Source organism: Scyliorhinus canicula, chromosome 10, assembly GCF_902713615.1.
Source record: "Scyliorhinus canicula chromosome 10, sScyCan1.1, whole genome shotgun sequence".
NCBI lineage: Eukaryota > Metazoa > Chordata > Chondrichthyes > Carcharhiniformes > Scyliorhinidae > Scyliorhinus > Scyliorhinus canicula.
Window position 1 is genome coordinate 41,451,602 of NC_052155.1, and position 19,473 is coordinate 41,471,074.

Sequence of the window (19,473 nt, forward strand, 5' to 3'; positions counted from 1 at the left end):
ACAACATTCCATTTGTCTTTCCAATCACTTGCTGTACCTGCGCACTAACTTTTTGCAATTCATGTACCTGCACACCCAGTTCCCTCTGTACAAAGAGAAAAAAGAAAAATTACAGCACAGGAACAGGTTCTTCTGCCTTCCAAGCCTGCGTCGATCCAGTTCCTCTATCTAAAACTGTCGCCTATTTTCTAAGGATCTGTATCCCTCTGCTCCCTGCCCATTCATGTATCTGTATAGATACATCTTAAATGACGCTATCATGCTCGCCTCTACCACCTTCGCCGGCAATGCGTTCCAGGCACCCACCACCCTCTGCACAAAGAACTTTCCACCGACATCTCCCTGAAACTTTTCCCCTCTCACCTTGAACTCGTGACCCCTAGTAATCGAGTCCCCCACTCTGGGAAAAAGCTTCTTGCTATCCACCATGTCTATACCTCTCAATATTTTGTAGACCTCAATGAGGTCCTCCCACAACCTACGTCTTTCTAATGAAAATAATCCTAATCTACTCAACCTCTCTTCATAGCTAGCGCCCTCCATACCAGGCAACATCCTGGTGAACCTCCTCTGCACCCTCTCCAACGCATCCACATCCTTTTGGCAATGTGGCCACCAGAATTGTACGCAGTATTCCAAATGTGGCCGAACCAAAGTCACAAACAACTGTCCTGCCAACTCTTGTACTCAATACCCCTTCCAATGAAGTAAAGCATGCCGTATGCCTTCTTGACCACTCAACCTGCGTTGCCACCTTCAGGGTACAATGGACCTGAACACCCAGATCTCTCTGTACATCAATTTTCCCCAGGGCTTTTTCATTTACCGTATAGTTCGCTCTTGAATTGGATCTTCCAAAATGCATCACTTCACATTTGCCCGGATTGAACTCCATCTGCCATTTCTCTGCCCAACTCTCCAATCTATCTATATTCTGCTGTATTCTCTGACAGTCCGCAAAAGGTGCTGCAGTCTCTCTGCATTTAAATGACATACTGCTTTTCTATTTTCCCTGCCAGAGTGGACAGGTTCACATTTTCCCACATCATACTCAATCAGCCAAATTTCTGCCCCTCCCTTAACCCATCTATATCTCTTTGCAGGCTCCTTATGTCCTCCTCACAACTTACTCTCCTACCTATTTTGCATCATCAGCAAATTTAGCAACCATACATTCGGTCCCTTCAACAAAGCCATTGATGTAAACTCTAAACGGTTGAGGCCCCAGCACTGATCCCAGTGGTACTTGTCACATCTTTCCAACCCAGAAATGACCCATTGATGCTGACTCTCTTGTTTCCTGCCAGCTAACCAATCTCCTAAACCAGGAACTCTTATTTTGTGTAACAAACTCTGATGTGGATTGGCCATGGTAAATTGTCCTTTGTCCTTAAATGTCCAAAAAAGTTAGGTGGGGTTGCTGGGTTGTGGGGATAGGGTGAGGGTGTGAGTTTAAGTGGGGTGCTCTTTCAAAGGGCTGGTGCAGATCCTATGGGTCGAATGGCCTCCTTCTACACTGTAAATTCTATGATTGAGGAAATGCTGGCATTTATTATTAAGGAAAATCTCAATGCGATCAGACAGTCAACATTGTCACTTTGTCAAATGCCTTCTAGGAATTCAAGTGCACCAGACATCTATAGGTTCCCATTAATCTGCATTTCTTGTTACATCTTCAAAGAATTTGTGGGAGGAATAAAACAGCCAAATACTATTTCCCTTTCACAGAACATGTTGACTGTCTGATCGCATTGAGATTTTCTAAGTGCCCTGCAATAACCTCCTTAATAATAAATGCCAGCATTTCCCCAATCATAGAATTTACAGTGTAGAAGGAGACCATTCGGCCCATAGGATCTGCACCAGCCCTTTGAAAGAGCACCCCACTTAAACTCACACCCCCACCCTATCCCCACAACCCAGCAACCCCACCTAACTTTTTTGGACATTTCAGGGCAAAGGACAATTTACCATGGCCAATCCACCTAGCCTGCACATCTTTGGACTGTGGGGGGAACCGGAGCACCCAGAGGAAACTCATGCATACATGGGGAGAACATGCAGACGTTGCGTAATCAGTGACCCAAGCCAGGAATCGAACCTGACGCTGTGATGCAACAGTCCTAACCACTGTGCCGCCGTGATGACAAGATGTTATGCTAACTGCCCTATAGTTCCCTGTTTTCTGTCTTCCTTCTTTCTTGAACAGAGGAATTACATTCATTATTTTCCAATCTGATGAATTCCAAACTAGAGAATTTTGGAAAATTAAAACCAACGCACTTACTATTTCAACAACCACCTTTAGTTAAATAGGCAAACCTTTATTTTTTTAAAAAGTGATTTTTAGATTCTAGATTCCCTCACGAGAGGAAACATCCTCAGGATCTTATGTTTCATCCAAGTTGCCCCTTGCTCTTCTAAACTCCAGCAGATACAAACAGACTGTCCAACCTCACCGCATAACACAACCCACCCATTAAATCTTCTCTGAACCGCTTCAATAGCATTGACAGCCTTCCTTAAATAAGGAGACTAGTTCTGTACACAGTACTCCAGGTGTGGTCACACAAATGCCCTGTATAACTGAAACATATCTCTATTAAATTTTCTAGCAATTCTAATAACAGTTCTAATAATTTTCTCAGTACCCTTTCCCTGATGATTGCAATTGTTTTACGTTACTCCATCCTTTTTACCTCTTGAATTACAATCATTTCAGAGATATTATTTGCACCTTCTACAATGAAGACAAAACATCTCTTCTGTTTTCCACAGCAGCTTTCTGACAATTAAAACAGCACAAATGCAAATAGAAGGGTTTCCATCTCAACACAATTGTTCATATTTAGTAAAAAGCTATTATTTTGGAAACATGCCGTTATTAGGAATCCTAGTATCAGGTGCAGAACATGGGAGGCATCATTAAAAGTTACCCCAATCTGTAACTGGTGTACAAAGCACCAAGCGCCTAATGTGACTTGGGTGAAGTGACCGTATGTATATTGCTATACTTGCTGAAAGATAAAGACATCAGCATTTAGATGAACTAGGCATATTCGGGGTCGGCTTCGGCAAATCAGTCCCGTCCTCTTCACTTTTTGAAATGACTGTCTCAAGTTGGGTCGCGATTCTACAGGGGACCTCGCAATAACTATCCAGTCGCCAAAAGTGTTGGCAGTTATTGAGCTGCAAGGGGCATTTTGGAACCTGATCTTACGCGACATCCACAAATGTTTTCCAGTAAATGTCACTGGATGAGAATCAAAAGCAGGATGCAGCCTGATCTGTTCTCCTCCTTTCGACCACGTACTCCAAAACCCACCTTCTACCTCGGGCGAGATCAGCTGACTCAACGGGTCAGCTTAGTTCCACACGAGACCATGCATGCATCCACTAAGCTATTGGAAGAACCTCTGTGGACTACTATTGAAACAGCAGGGGTGAAGCACCTTCTTGTATTTTTATTACGGTGCAAGAGATATATATATATATTTATGTGGCAGAATTATTTTTCACAGACAATTAATTACTTTCGAAGTATAAAACAACAGTGACTATATATTGCAAATGTTATTCATTGGCAGAAAGCACTTTTGGATTTGCTGAGGACTGAAAAGTGTTATATGAACTCAAGTTCTTTCCATCTCAAAATGTTGATGCCTGCCACAATCTAATTCACACCCAAAAGATTACCTCCATTTCGCTGCTTTAACCTTTAATGAAACCCACATGCAGCCGTGCCAGCAACAAGCAAGATTCAAACTCCACTGGCACAGCTATACATGGGCCCTTATCGTCACCTTCTCAAATGTACAGGGTACAAACTTGAGCATGCCTATCCTATAACCAGTTTAATAAGCTGCTTTTGGTACAAACCCCTTCAAGCTTTACAACCAGGCTGGGAGGCAAAGATTATCCCAGGCACTTTTTTCAGCCACAAAAACTTGTGCAAACATGCAGCAGCCCCCCCCCCCCCCCCCCCCCCCCCCCCCAACCACCACCACCATCTTTAAAAAGTTCAAGGAACTTGCAGTTCAGAAAAAAAAGAGACCATGCCATAGAGAGGATATAGGCTATTGTGACCATTTGTCTGTGAGGAGCATAAACTGCAACCCAGGTTGGTTGTGTGGTTTGCTGGATGCTATGCTGGAACTAATGTGTATTTCTGTGTTTCTGATGAGCTGCCTCTTCAGTTCTTCCCCTTCCCATCACGCCAAAACCCTCACCAGTCCGTTCTACCAATTCCTGAACCATTCTGGAAATCTGAAACCTTCGCTTAAGTTCATTTTGTCCATGGGATAGACCTTCAGCTTCCACAACCCCATTCTAAACTATTGGCCATCCAACCTCCCTTCCCAAGCTTGTGGTCACCCCTCCTAGATTTTCCCCCTATGGCTTTGCGCCAGTTTTTTCTTGCACCTCTTGAAATAACCCGAGACATTCATGTCAGTTGCACTCCACAAGTGTCTAGCATAATCATAGTAAGAAGTCTTACAACACCAGGTTAAAGTCCAACAGGTTTATTTCAAACACGAGCTTTCGGAGCGCAGCTCCTTCCTCAGGTGAAGGAGCTGCGCTCCGAAAGCTCGTGTTTGAAACAAACCTGTTGGACTTTAACCTGGTGTTGTAAGACTTCTTACTGTGCTCACCCCAGTCCAATGCCGGCATCTCCACATCATAGCATAATCATGGCAGTAGTGGTCAGAGTACCTACTGCCACCTTATTGTTTGGTGAAATTACTCTCGCTGGCATCAAATGGAACAGACATCTTCTCCATTTGTAAAGCGATCTTGGAAGGTTTTCTTGTCCAAGTGAAACACATTTTCCTCTGACAGCTCCCTCTCCCTCATTCTTCAAACAACCCAAACAGCTATAGTAGTTTGGAAACTGCTCTCATCTTCCGCCTAACCAACAAGATGCAAAAAATAAAAATACTTGATAATTTTCCACTATCCATAAGCCTTCAAACATTCTTTCCCTACTGCCATCTTTCTGTTGTGTTAATTCACTATGATGGTGATTGTTTCTCTGAATTTCCCTTCAATGTTCTTCCTCTGGTACACCACCTCTGTTCATCGTTGCATAGGACTTCACTCGCCCTTTCCTTCTCAACTAAAAGCCTAGTTTCAAATCTTCTAAACACTACTACCTGTATTTAATTTCCCTGACTTCAACAGTGTTGTCTTGCATAGTGGGCCTTGGTCCTTCACCCAGGTTTCTGAATTTTAACAAAAATATCAGTGCATTATAGTATCAACTGAAGACATTTTAAGCAAAATAAAAAACAGGCATTTCCAATTATCAGGATTTTCCTTTGAGATATAGTTCAATCTTAATAAATTATGACATTCATTTGAATCTTAAAGTAATTAAGAGAAATAAAAATTCCAACTTTAGCACCCTGTATTAAATTCAACAGTTGGGAATGTTTCTGTAACTTTACAACTGAAGAAAAAAAACCCTGTTAATGCTGCAGTTCCTGTCATTTGTTCAACTAAAGCTTCTAGTCACATACCAAAAAACGTGGAAATCACCTGGTTTCAGAATCAGAAATCTATCAGAAACACCGCCCACACCACAGTCAGACTAAGTTTTAGAAAGAAAGCATGCATATGGATATTGCAAAATGAATTTAAGGCTGGAGAAAATCTTTAACTTTTTTGTGACTAAGAGATTCCACAGACTTTTGGTCAAACTACCACCGTTATCTCAACAATCATAGTGTTGGCCATGAATATGCAGAGCTCGTATACCATCCCCACTTTGAGTGGACGACTGTGTTTGATTTGTGTTTCCGCTACTACGGCAAGAGAAAAAGGTTCCTGTAAAATGAGCGAGCTTTACCAGTCCTTTAAAAGTCTCACATAGTTGATCGCAAAAGTAAGCTTCAATCAGTGCTGGAAAGTAACAACAGATGTAAGGAATGTGCACCAGGATATCTTCACACTTGAGGTGGCTTGATTGATGCTATAAATTACAAAAGGAATCTTTAAAAATTTTGAAAAATCCAATATTTATTTCTCATGAACTTTTCCAGTAGAGTTTAATCATGGAGTTCTTACGTTCCATTGCTAACTTCCAAGTTGCCACTGAGAATGCAGCGTTCTGTGTGATCTTCAGTCATGAGTCAGAAAGAAAGTTTTAAAATATTGCTACATTAGACCTGGGCTTTGATGGCACCAACTGCTGGAAGAGGTTTTAACAGCAGGAATGCACTTTTAGAAAGTTCCACTACGTCATTCCATGTATTTTAAATATATTTGTCAGGGTAAAAGTGCTTATAGAATGTGAAAACCACAGTACTTTTTTTGGAACAGCAAGTGTGTGGGGGACGGGGTAAGGGGTTGGTGAGGGTTGTCACTCGTCATTCCTATATTCTCCTCCTAAACATGGCTGCTATTCCCATAACGCCAAAGCTCCCCCCACCTGCAAAAACTATTTTAATTTGACTAATCAATTTTAACTCCCAACTGCTCTGCCGCTACACTCACTATGACAAAACGTCTAAGACAGAGGGGCAAAAATAAGTCAGAGTGGGGCAGCAGCCATTTTAGAGGCTAAGAACCCTGATGTTGAAGCCATCCTTGTGACTGCCAGTATTACATCCCACTCTTTTTGTTAGAAATTTAGGCATTTGAACCTTTGAACATGTGATATACTTTTGTGTTGTAACCGTTTAAATATCAAACCTCAAGTTTTTAAACTAACAAAAAAAAGACAAACAGCAAGGGTTCTGCAATCCAACATTGTCATAACTTTTATTTTTTTTCCTTTGTTTCGCAAGACAGTATTTTCCTCTTTTACAAAAAAGTATAGCAGAATAAGTAATTAAAGTTTTGTAAAAATTCTTCATGAGGTAGTGTACTTGGCAACAAAGCTCCCTGCACTACTGCACACACTTGGTCCCGATGCACATATCCAGCGGTTTTCTTTCAGCGAATCGTAACACTACCTCGTGACGGATTTTTTAAAAATTGCTTTAAAAAAGATGTACAACACATTGAATAAGTTCCTTGACAAAACAACCTCCTCTTCTGCCACTAATATGATCAATAGCTTACATTGACTTGACGTCAAAGACATCATGCGACTTATAGCCTTCACGCACCGACATCAAATGGCACGACTATAACATTGCTCAACAACATCAGAAGAGTACATTCAATTCAAGTAAGCACCAATGGCATTGAGTGAGTTACAAGGCAGTAACACCAATCGTAGGCTTCAGATCAGGGTTCGTACTAGGAATTTTACGGTTTTTTTCAAAAAAGGAAAACAACTCATCTTTAATCCCCTCAAAGAGAAGAAAAAAAAGCCTTTGGTTGCAAATAATCTTTTCATCAAAGTTCATCTTATTCTCTTATCCTCCCTCTCTCTACCCATTTCATGTTCTATTTAGCCTAAAATAATCAGTCAACTAAAAACGTCACAGTGGTTGAGTGCATGATTTCAGTCTAAAAGGAAGTGAGGAGGTGGGAGGTATGGGAAAAAGAAACAGAATTTTCAAACAAATCCATTGTCCAAGTCAAGCTATGCATTTCAGTATCAAGAGCAGCAATGACAGGTCTCTGTAGGTCACCTGTCTACCCTCTCAAAACTTAGAAATAATGCTAGGCACAGGAGCTGAAAAACCTAAAGGGAAGAAGGAGAAAAATTAAAGCTTAAAAAATAAATCACAGGGACTTAATTAAAAATGCATAAACACAAATGGAAAACTCCATTATAAGCAGTTTTGGGTAGCAATAATTTAAAAAGGCAAGCCTGATTCATGTAATCTGAACCTCTTGATTTGGGCAAGTATTCTTCCAGCTCACTACGAGCCATCCTACTATTGTCTGTCAGCTGTTCGGTTTTCAGTGCTGAAAGTCATTAATTACATGGTGTGATTGTTTCTTTGGGAGAGGGAAGAGAGAAAGTATAGCAAGAAGAAGAAAAATATTCACCAAGTTAGTTACAATATGACTTTTAATTGGGTTAACAAACAGCTGAAAACGCTGACTGATGAAAATAACGTTAGTATTTAAGCTAGTTCTAAGATTATGCAGGTGCTGTTCCTGGATCAAATTAACACCTACTCTGCTCCATCCCTTTAGAGTCTACATTTTTTGGTAAAGACTTTGTTCAGCCGCTCTTTCCTAATTAGCGAGAAAACATCCATCCAAAATATCTATAAAAATAGCAAGGTAGAGATGTGCTCTCTTCTTCATTTTCCTACTTTGGACATGCTAACAAGTACACAGCATAAGCCAGAGACTTCCATCTGCTCACTGCTTGGACTACAGCCAATTACAAACTTCCAAATTCAACGATTTGGGTCTGTTTGACCCACTGCCGAAATTTCTATTTTTTTTTAAATCACCGGTGCTTCTCGATCACAAATGGTCAAACCACAACAAGACTATTTTAAATAAACAGTCAAGAGCTCCCAATGATCCCTTGTGAAAGTGTCAAGACGACACTGGAGAACACTTCCACTCAGAGCTGCAGCTCATGCAGCTATGCCACTGAGCACTAGTTTTGCTCAACAAAACGTTACAGCCAAACTGAGGCCACATACGCGTCAGCATCAACTCGAGCCCCTTCTCAAGAAACTGATACACTCCTCCTCCCCTCTCTGCCATTTCATTAAAAAAATATATATTCAAGATATAAAATTTTAAAAGGTAAATTTTCTCTCAGAACAGGAACCGCAGCATAAGCAGAATGTATGTCAAAGTTCCAAATTATACAATATTTATCCAAAATAGAACGGGTTTGATTGAGTAACGCATGTGCATCCTGCTCATCCTGTGCACTATTATTTGGTTTAGAGAAATCCCCGCTGGATAAATACCATACCCAGTGGAACTCAGATGTTCACCTATTAGGTAGTTAGTTTTATTCTCACCCTCTGGTGTGTTGCTGTCTGTCAGATTATTGGAATTGCCCGACTGTCCTGTCATATCACTGGATGGAGAAGGTAAATACTCTTGGTCAGTGGGACCATCAATCCCTGCAGCATTTGCTAATCGTGCAGAGCGTCTCCTACGTTGGGAATTTTCTAACCAAGTGGATGGACTGCTGGGCTGGAAAGGGCCTTTGGGAAGAAGAGATGCTCAATTAGCCTTCTTTTTCTTAAATGGCTTTGGTTGCTTTGTCGTGGTAGCCTATTTTAATATCAGCTTTTGATAGTACGACACAATTCAGTGATAGAAACAGTTGTTTTGTACCCCTTTCAACCCAGATTGTTTTTAAAATGGAACTCATTTTTTAAAAATAAGTTGGGACAGCTGATAAGCTGGTTGTGCCAAGCCAACTATGACCAAAGGAAATTAATTTTAGTTGGAACTTCTTTTTTTTTTTTTAAAAAGAGGCCCATGTTGAGGGTGATACAAAGTCAAGAGTTAAGAAATCTGACCAGTTTCCTTCATGAGCAAATATGGACAAATTCTTGGAATTAAGGTCAGGCTTCTATTTCCATCAGCTGTGCGCGTTTAAAAGTTGAATGCATTTTTTTTTTACCTTAGTAGGAACCATGATCTCAGCATCTATGGTGCAGCCTAACCCATGAGCAGTAAAGTGGAGGAACTTGCATGCATCACATCACTTATTAAAATTACCGAAAAATTTTAAAAGGAAAAGCTTTACATAACTAAACATGCTGACATACCTGAAAATACCAGTTTACATGTGGTTTTCAAAGAAAAACAACAAAATCTTCATAATTCTTTCAACACAATTAACAGCCACGACTAGAAGCTAAGTAGCTTTTTGCTTTAAAACCCCTCTAGGCAAGACTCACTAAGCAACGCACTAACCAGTCTGAGGGATATCTGAAGGTGGAGGTGGGGGTAATGTCTGAGGAAATTCTATATTGTGCAACTCCTTGCCCTGAGGTACAGTTGGGGTAGGAGCAGGGTCTGAAGCCTTTATATTCCCGGATGGCTCCTCAGGCTTTGTTTTCCGTGTTCGGAATTTCGTTGAAGGTGGAGATGAAGAGAATGGATCACTTTTTTGATTCAGAGGACATGAGTCGCCGCTGCTCACTTCAGTCTTCAGCTGGTCAGTGGTATAAGTGGGTGACAGCTGGATAAAATTATAGGCCAACAATTAATTATGTGATAATCTACTTTGAACAACAATTACGATTATTAATGCCCTGAGTTATAGTGCCATTTTTACACCAAAAAATAAAATCAAGTTAAACACAATTTAGCCATATGATAATGCAATATAATATCTTTCCTTACAGGTTATACAATGTCCACTTCCACACTTCTTACACCAGTATTAACACTGAACCCTCACTGGTAAAGTTATATATGGGTTAAATCAACATCACCTCAAGAAGCACTCTTGTATCAGAGTTAGGGTTATGCATAAAAAAACTCTCTTTATACCGCAGAAGATAGAATTGCAGATTGGACTGGCTGTAAAGCACCATTTATGTTTCCGAATGACTGGGAGCCTTCTTGGTACCAATCTTAAACATATTTATTTTAATCTTGACAAGTGAATGCCTTTTGATCCAGAAGGTAAAGTAATCTGAATAATTGTATTTAGGGCAGTCAGGCCATCATTACCTGTCCTAGACTATATTTTTCTCCAATTTTCTCCTACCTCTTAAACTTCTGGCTAATAAATACATTGAAACTGGTAGTTTAGTGGGCCAAACAAGTAGAAATTCTTCTAGTGCAAACCTAGACACAGTGCTTTGGCAGAATATTTGCTCATGATGGATCTCTCACCCTCCACCTGATTTGGTTGCTGTCAATATTCCACGTGTGTCACTGGTGATCGGGACCAGGAATCCTGGCTATTTCTCTCCCCTCTCAGAGTTGAGTGTCATTAAGGTCTATCACAGCACTCCATTTTCTGACTAGGATTGCTCGAGAGATCAATCATAAAACTCTATTCTGCATGAATGTGCTCAGCCTGATGATGCCTTTATAAATTAGGTAAATTAAACTGTACTTCTCTTCAGTTTCCTTTCTATTCTGACCTCTTACTTATAACCATTGATGCCTCACATTTTTCTTTAAATAATGCAAGATGCACACAGAGAATCATTGAATTTCAATATTAATAGGATAAAATAGAATACGGTACAATGCCAGATACGTTGGCTCTAATTCTCATAAGATTGGCTGACCAAATTAAATAACATGCTCTTCCGGCTGTTTGGAATAGTCAGAGAACAGACCATACTCAACTAGCCCATGCTTTCAAAACCCAGAACAAAATGGCTACTGTTAGATGCAATTCCGCAACTGGGCAACACTTTCTGAACAATCCCGAATGTGCTAATAGCGACACTAACAACCCAGTCAAGCTTGTAACGTGGCTCATTTACGCTCGCGAAAAGTGACATATTCATATGCGGCGACACATTCGTTGAAAACAAGAGGAATATGCTCAAGCTCCATGCCTTTTTTTAACTACTCAATCAAAGGGAGCTTTTAATTGCCAGTTACTTTCTCCATGACAACATCTCGACCAAAGTAGACTTGCCAATCAATCAGAACCCCTTTTCTTCTAATAGTATAAATTGTTTTGATTGTTTGAAATTGGCATTCTTACATTTGTCTGGATGAGTGCAAGACAAAAATCTTGGCAACGTCCTTTTTCCAGCAGTATTCAAGAATCATATATGCAAGATTTGATTTGCCATTTCCAAAGTCTCACCCAACTTTGTTAGGGCTAAAACAGGACTAAGGTTTTGCTCATGAAAACACTAAAAAAAGTTAATCTTTTGGCAATTTGACGAACACCAAATTGCAAGCAGCATTACCTGATTAAAATCTAAAATGTCTACGAGGATGAACCAGACTGCTGCACATAGGTATGTGTCACTCAGGTCGATCACTCATCTACTCCTTTCTCTCCAAACTCTCGTCACCGACACCATGGTCCTCCCTAGCTACTGATTGCAACTGCTTACACCTTGGTGTGCTTTAACCTGAAGCTGAGCTTCAGACCCAAAAGTCTTTCCATTAAAAAAGGTCCACTTTAACCTGTGTAACCTTGTCTGTCTATGAATGTGATACCCTTTGAATATTCACACGTCAGGGCATATAACATTGATATCTAAACATGAAAACTTCTGTTGAATGTGGCAAAAGAACCCAATCTGCTTCATTAAGGAAAATGGGGTGCATTTTAGGCTGTCACCCTCTTGTCATGTGCCAGGTTGATAACTCCTCTGGCCAGTCTCCCATCTATTATCGCACAATGCAAGGCTCTGTCATTCTCACCCTTAACAACAAACCGTGTTCAATCACCCTTGTTCTTGCTGACCTATATCTTTATCCTCTGAACTTACCAATGTTTCAAATGTAAACTTCCATTCTTGTGCTTAAACCCTTTGGTGGACCCACCCCGAACTATAATTGTAACCTCTTCCAGCTATCCACCGCCCTAAATTCTGTCCTCTCACACTATCTACCAATGATAGACTTGTTTTTGTTTGCTAGGCCCTATGCTGCCTTAACCACCTTGTGCCTCTCCTCCCTCCCTTTAAAACCTTCCTTAAAGCCCACAACTTTGATCAAGCTTTAGGCCAATGCATCCCATTTTCCTTAATGAAGCAGATTGGGTTCTTTTGCCCCATTCAACAGAAGTTTTCATGTTTAGATATCAATGTTATATGCCCTGACGCGTGAATATTCAAAGGGTATCACATTCATTTGAAAATTAATTTTGAAGACCCTATTCAAACTATAAATCTGCTAATCAGCACAAAATAATGACTGTTTGATGCGCCAGTTACCCAGGTATTAAACTATGTAAGAAACAAAGAGTGCTATTTTTTTCAAATAAAATTTATTTAGCCAAGTTCACTCAGCATGTGCAAGGAAAGACTGATTACTATTTCAGGAAGGACCTGATCCTGATGGAGGGCTCTCAATTGCAAGATTAGCCAGCATTATGTTTAGATAGATGCCCTTAAAAGGAGTGATGATGTGGAGGTGCCGGCACTGGACTGGGGTGAGCACAGTAAGAAGTCTTACAACACCAGGTTAACGTCCAACATGTTTGTTTCAAACACTAGCTGTCGGAGCACTGCTCCTTGCTCAGGTGAATGAAGAGGTATGTTCCAGAATCATATATATAGACAAATTCAAAGATGCCAGATGATGCTTAGAATGCGATCATTTGCAGGTAATTAAATCTTTACAGATCCAAAGATAGTGGTAACCCTAGGTTAAAGATGTGTGAATTGTCTCAAGCCAGGACAGTTGGTTGGATTTCGCAAGCCCAGGCCAGATGGTGGGGGATGAATATCATGCGACATGAATCCCAGGTCCCGGTTTAGGCCGCACTCATGTGTGCGGAACTTGGCTATAAGTTTCTGCTCAGCGATTCTGCGTTGTCGCGCGTCCTGAAGGCCGCCTTGGAGAACGCTTACCCGGAGATCAGAGGCTGAATGCCCTTGACTGCTGAAGTGTTCCCCGGCTGGAAGGGAACATTCCTGCCTGGTGGTTGTCACATGAGGTCCGTTCATTCGTTGTCGCAGCGTCTGGGGAACATACCTCTTCATTCACCTGAGGAAGGAGCAGTGCTCTAAAAGCTAGTGCTTGAAACAAACATGTTGGACTTTAACCTGGTGTTGTAAGACTTCTTACTTAAAAGGAGTGGCTGATTAGTGCATTGCAGAGGGTAATTAAAAAATTGCTGAACGAAAGCAGTGTTCATTCCAATATTGGTACTTTGAAACTTTGTCAATTTCTTTGTTTGCACTACCTGTCCTTAGTTAAGTAGAACATTATGTAACTGAAGAAAATAATTTGATTTTACTGGACATTTTCAGCATTTCCCCAACTGAATACTTCACCATGGGAGGGGGTGGGGGGGGGGGGGGTGTGTGGTGGTGGTGGAAGAGAGAGAGAGAGAGAGAGATGTGGCCTTGTTTCAAGGCAACACCTCTGACAATGCAACACTCCATCAATATTGTACTGGAGTCAGCCTTTAACCCTCAACTTTGTGACTAAGAGACAAAAGTGTTACAAGATGAGCCAGAGCAGACAAGGCTAATGAATGAGGCAGTAAGTTTAAGTGGGCAGCATGGTAGCACAGTGGTTAGCACTGCTGCTTCACATCTCCAGGGTCCCAGGTTAGATTCCCAGCTTGGGTCAGAATGACCTCCTTCTGCACTGTAAATTCTATGATTCTAATTGGCCAGATCTACTAGTCAACATAGGTACAAATGAGATGAATAGCCAATTCTGTGCTGTTTCATTCCAATGATTTATGATTTGAGAACCAAACTTTAAAAAGTGCATCTCCATTGTGAATGCCAGCTAACTTCTCACCAACGTCAATGTCCAAACCACTGGACATCATCGAACACGGCTTTATTGTCCCTGACTAGAGGGGAGGATAAAGCAGGCAATATCTAACAACAGATATAAACTGGCACCAGTGTAACAGCAGATTTTGTTAACAAGATATATTTGTCTGTTAAGATAAACTCTGATTGGGAATATCCCAAATTCAGCTGGTCCCTAAGCTCAATAATTATCTGGTCAAGTTTCAAAAATGCCAGATTGTTTTTTAATAAAGCAAAGAGGTTCTCCAAGTTAGACATAATACTGAGCAATGAAAAGAACCCATGACATTGCTTCTTTTACTCTGCATTCATACTACATTGGTGAAGTATTCAGTTGGGGAAATGCTGAAAATGTCTTGTAAAATCTCATTATTTTCTTCAGTTACATAATGTTCTACTTAACTAAGGACAGGTAGTGCAAACAAAGAAATTGACAAAGTTTCAAAAGTACCAATATTGGAATGAACACTGCTTTCCTTCAGCAATTTTTTTTCCCTTCACTTATGTAACTTAGGTTTGTGATATGACTGCCCAATCAACAGCCAACAAAAAGCTCTCTTCAAACTGGTAGAAATACACTGAAGGTGGATAATGTCATGTTTCTTTTAAACAAGTGCAACTCTTTGTAAAGAAGAGTTTTACAATCTCATCAATGTCATCAGTCGTCTCCTAGCTTATGGCAAAGTAGTCAGCAAATCTGGATTGGGCATTTCCAAGCCGTCCCAAACTTGTTTGTGAACCTCAATGATCCAGCATGTTCCCCATTTCAAAGTTCCATCAATGGCTGCCTTTTGTTCCTGCCCATGCTGCCTCATGGCAATAAAGAAAAATTCTGAATAGAAGGGGCAGCACAGTGGCACAGTGGTTAGCACTGCTACCTCATGGCACCGAGGACCCAGGTTCAATCTCGGCCCCGGGTCACTGTATGGAGTTTACACATTCTCCCAGTGTTTGCTTGGGTCTCACCTGCACAACCTAAAAAGATGTGCAGGGTAGATGGACTGGTCATGCTAAATTGCCCCTTAATTGGAAAAAAATAATTGGGTACTCTAAATTTATTTATTTTTTAAAAAAGAAAACAGCCAATGCAATTGGGCTGGTTTAGCTCACTAGGCTAAATCGCTGGCTTTTAAAGCAGACCAAGCAGGCCAGCAGCACGGTTTGATATCCGTACCAGCCTCCCCGGACAGGCGCCGGAATGTGGCGACTAGGGACTTTTCACAGTAACTTCATTGAAGCCTACTCGTGGCAATAAGCGATTTTCTATTTCTATTTCAATTCTGATTCAATTGCATTTCAGCAAAGTTGCCCTCTTTTGGTATATTCTTACATTGATGTTGCCTATGTGCAGAAATTCATTGTGGCAGGTTACCCGATCTCTGCAAAAGTCCTTACTTGAAATGGCAAAGGAAATTGTGGAAAACTTCATCTCTAATCTTGCCCAATTAGGAATCACAAAGCAAAGGCACAGTGGGGTGGAAATTCAGAGGGCAAAAATCAGAATGTTACACCTGCAATTACACCCATTCATGCACACATCTTGCCAATTCTTAAATGTCTTGCAAGTCTCATCAGCACATGACAGAATGTAAAAATAGGAACACACAAGCAGAAATCAACAAAAATAATCCAGTTTCAAGGAAACGGCCAATGGTGTACCATATATTCCTTTTTAAGCATGAAAATTAAACATGGCATTGAATGAGGTGAGAAATGAGGTAATTGCATTTAAATTAACAAAAAAAAGAGGATGTGTTCAATAAGAATGACTTCAAAACGACAAAAGTCCCTGGTCCTGATGAGCTGCATCAATGTTTTTTTTTAATGAATCTAGCCAAGAGACAGCAGAGGCACAACTACTCATATTGAATAACCTGTCAGAAAAAAGGTATAGTGCCAAACATCTGGCAGATAGTTAATGTAATTCCTATATTTAAGGGGCAGAATATGTTTATGGAATTACAGACCAGTCAATTTAATCAATGATAGGAAAAACAATGGGATCCTTACTTAAGGGGAGAATAGAAGAACATCTAGAAATGAGATCTATTAATGAATAGTCAGCATGGATTTCAAAAGGGAAAATCTTGCCTCACCAGCCTTGGTGAACCTTTTTAAAGATGCACATAGAGACTAGACAGTGGCAATGCAGTATGATCTAATTTATCTGAATTTTCACAAGGTGTTTGATAAGATATCTCATCAGAGGCTAATGAATAAGGTTAGATAATTTGGAGTCATGAGACATGGCAGAATGGATTGCTAGTTGGCTTCAGGATGGAAAGCAGACATTGGGAGCAAAGGATAATAGGTATTCAGAATGGCAGAAGATGGGAAGTGTTGTTCAACAAGTATCAATGCTGGAATCACTGCTCTTCACGAGTTACATCATTAATTTGACCTTTGGAATCAAAACAATTTCTAAATTTGGAGGACACTAAATTGGGGGGATGGGAGGGGTGGTGTGTGAAGGATAATTATTATGGTGGAAGACTGCAGCAAGTTACAGGAGGGCATTAATAAACCTGCAGAAAGGGAAAATAATTGGTAAATGAAGTTCAACACAGATAAAAGAGAGGTGGTACATATTGGTAGGACGAATAAGGAGGTCTCACATAAGTCAGACATTGCAAGTGTAGGCTGGGTAACTAAACGTTGAGCTACTGATTAGCAAGAGCATAAAAAGCAAACCAAGCACAAGGGTTGGTTTCCAGAGGGATAGAATTTAAAAATAGGTAAGTTATGCGGAACCTGTATTGAACTATGGTTGGACCACATGTAGAATCCATATATTCCCTACAGTGCAGAAAGAAGCCATTTGGCCCATTGAGTCTGCATCGACCCTCTGAAAGAGCTTCCTACCTAGGCCCACTGCATCGCCCTATCCTTGTAACCCCATAACTCCACCTAACCTGCAAATGTTTGGACATTAATAGGGCAATTTAACATGGCCAATCCATCTAACCTGAACATCTTTGGACTGTGGGTGGAAACTGGAACACACAAAGGAAATCCACACAGTCACTTGCAGAATGCGCAAACTCCACACAGATAGTCAGCCAAGGACGGAATTGAATCCAGAGTCTCTGGCACTGTGAGGCAGCAGTATCACAGTATCGCCCATTTACTGTGTGAAGTTCTGGTCAACATATCATAAGGAAGATGTAGAGGTCCTGGAGAGAAATGATTCAAAAGGAGGTACCAGAAAAATCTGGACTACACATTGGAAAGGTTCATTAGGCTCAGTCTCTTCTCTTGTGGGAAAAGACAGCTAAGAGGTTACTTAACAGCGGTCTTCTAAAATTCTAAAAGATTTTGATAAGTGTATACAAAATGGTTCCTCTTGTACGGGAGAACATAACTGGAGGCCATCAATATAAGACAGTCACCAAGGAATCAAAAGGAAAATTCTCCACCAAAGATTGATAACAATCTGGAACTCAGTGCCACGTGGAGTGTTTGAAGCGAAAAACCATTGCATTTGAGGGGGAACTAGACAAGCATGGGAGGGAAGGGTAGAGGGGGTTGTAATGAGGAAAGACAGGGGGAAGCTCAAGTAAAGCATAAACACAGCATGGACTGGTTGAACTGAATGGTTTGTTTCTGGTGGGCAGCACAGTACCATAGTGGTTAGCACTATGGCTTCACAGCTCCAGGGTCCCAGCTTAGGTCACTGTCTGTGCGGAGTCTGCATGTTCTCCCAGTGTCTGCATGGGTTTCCTCCGGATGCTCCAGTTTCCTACCACAAGTCTCAAAAGATGTACCTGTTAGGTGAATTGGACATTCTGAATTCTCCCTCTATTTACCCGATCAGGTGCCGGAATGTGGTGACTAGGAGCTTTTTGCAGTAAATGCAAGCCTACTTGTGACAATAAAGATTATTATAAAGTATATCATATGAAGTATGCCTCCAGACTTGTCCATGTACCTGAAGAGCAACTTGGGTATGCCAATGGTTTGCTTGCTGATACATCTAGTTACATGGCTCGCATTGTAGCACTCCCAGCATATATCTGCAGGGTTCCTCAGAGGTACCATGAGCAAGATTTGAAGATTTGCTAAAGAACAGCCACTGTTTAAGCCTGATTCCACATCTGAGCACACGTGAGGGATGTTGGGCTGCTGCGATAGAAAAGCATGGCTACTTTCAGGGTATCTGACTGAACAGTCTTTTGCACACAAGCTCAACTTTGACAGTATGAAATATATTGATTTGGATTGGCCATGCTAAATATACACTGACTTGAAATTCTCTGGTTACCACATGCATGCGGCTGATGGCACCTTGCACCTGTAGGTAGCCAGCTCATTCTAGCTAACGTCATCATCAGGAAAGTTTACATAACCCCCAGCTATGAAAAATAATCAGATACCTACCTAATGCATTTTACAGTTGACTATGAGACCGTTGCTATGTCACTGATAGAGCCCAGGAAAGGATCAGAGGAGAATAAATTGAATTGAAATTGGCTCTCATGACCACTGGTAATGCATGGCCAACAGGCCCAGTAGATGGGTCACTTTCGGTCAATGTTTGACCACCAGGCGTGACAACTGCAACTCTTGGAAGCACTTGTCCTTTACGAGGTCAAAGAAACTGAGCCTCTGTGTAAATCATTAGGATGGTGCCTCTTGCGACATTTCTTTGTACATCACATGGCTCCCTTCTCTGTTTTCCACCTGCAACTCCCTCTACGGCATGCCCGTGTTGTTCTCATTCTCTTGCTCACGCAAAGTCCAACCTGAAGCAGCAATGGCATCACTCATCGTAATGCTGTGTGTGAAACACTTCCACACTATAGACGTAAGTCTCTAACAACAAGTTCTCTAACCCCAAACAATTTTCCCAGAGTGGAGCAGGAAAGCAGCTGTGCACAACAAACCTTTATTCAGATCTCCCCATTTCGCCTTTGAATACAGGAATAAAGTGCCACTGAATCTAGTCTTGGTTTCACTGTAGGGTTCCCCTAAACAGTTCAACTGTTGTTAATTTTTTGTAGAATTCACAATTGCATTATAGAAGCCTGATTTAAGTATGCTAATGATGGGAAAGACAGACAAATATTCTGACATCTGCCAATGATGGATGACACACCGAATATGAAATGAGGGAGTGGGTCATTGAGGCATTAAAATCAAGGCCCTGCCTTTCCATTCAAGT

The 19,473-nt window shown here is 41.0% G+C and overlaps 1 protein-coding gene across 6 annotated transcripts in view; it reads right to left on the minus strand.

The window, feature by feature from the left end:
- The window catches only part of phf20l1 (PHD finger protein 20 like 1), a 167,913-nt gene that overhangs the window by 74,349 nt on the left and 74,091 nt on the right, over positions 1-19,473 (minus strand). For 5 of the 6 annotated variants that reach the window (XM_038808819.1, XM_038808818.1, XM_038808821.1 and 2 more), the window contains 2 exons: positions 9,802-10,069; positions 8,892-9,080 (listed from right to left, as the gene is read on the minus strand). In XM_038808819.1, the coding sequence (XP_038664747.1) occupies positions 8,892-9,080; positions 9,802-10,069 (457 nt within the window). The remainder of the gene's footprint in view (positions 1-8,891; positions 9,081-9,801; positions 10,070-19,473) is intronic. The other variant, XM_038808822.1, reaches the window with a different exon arrangement.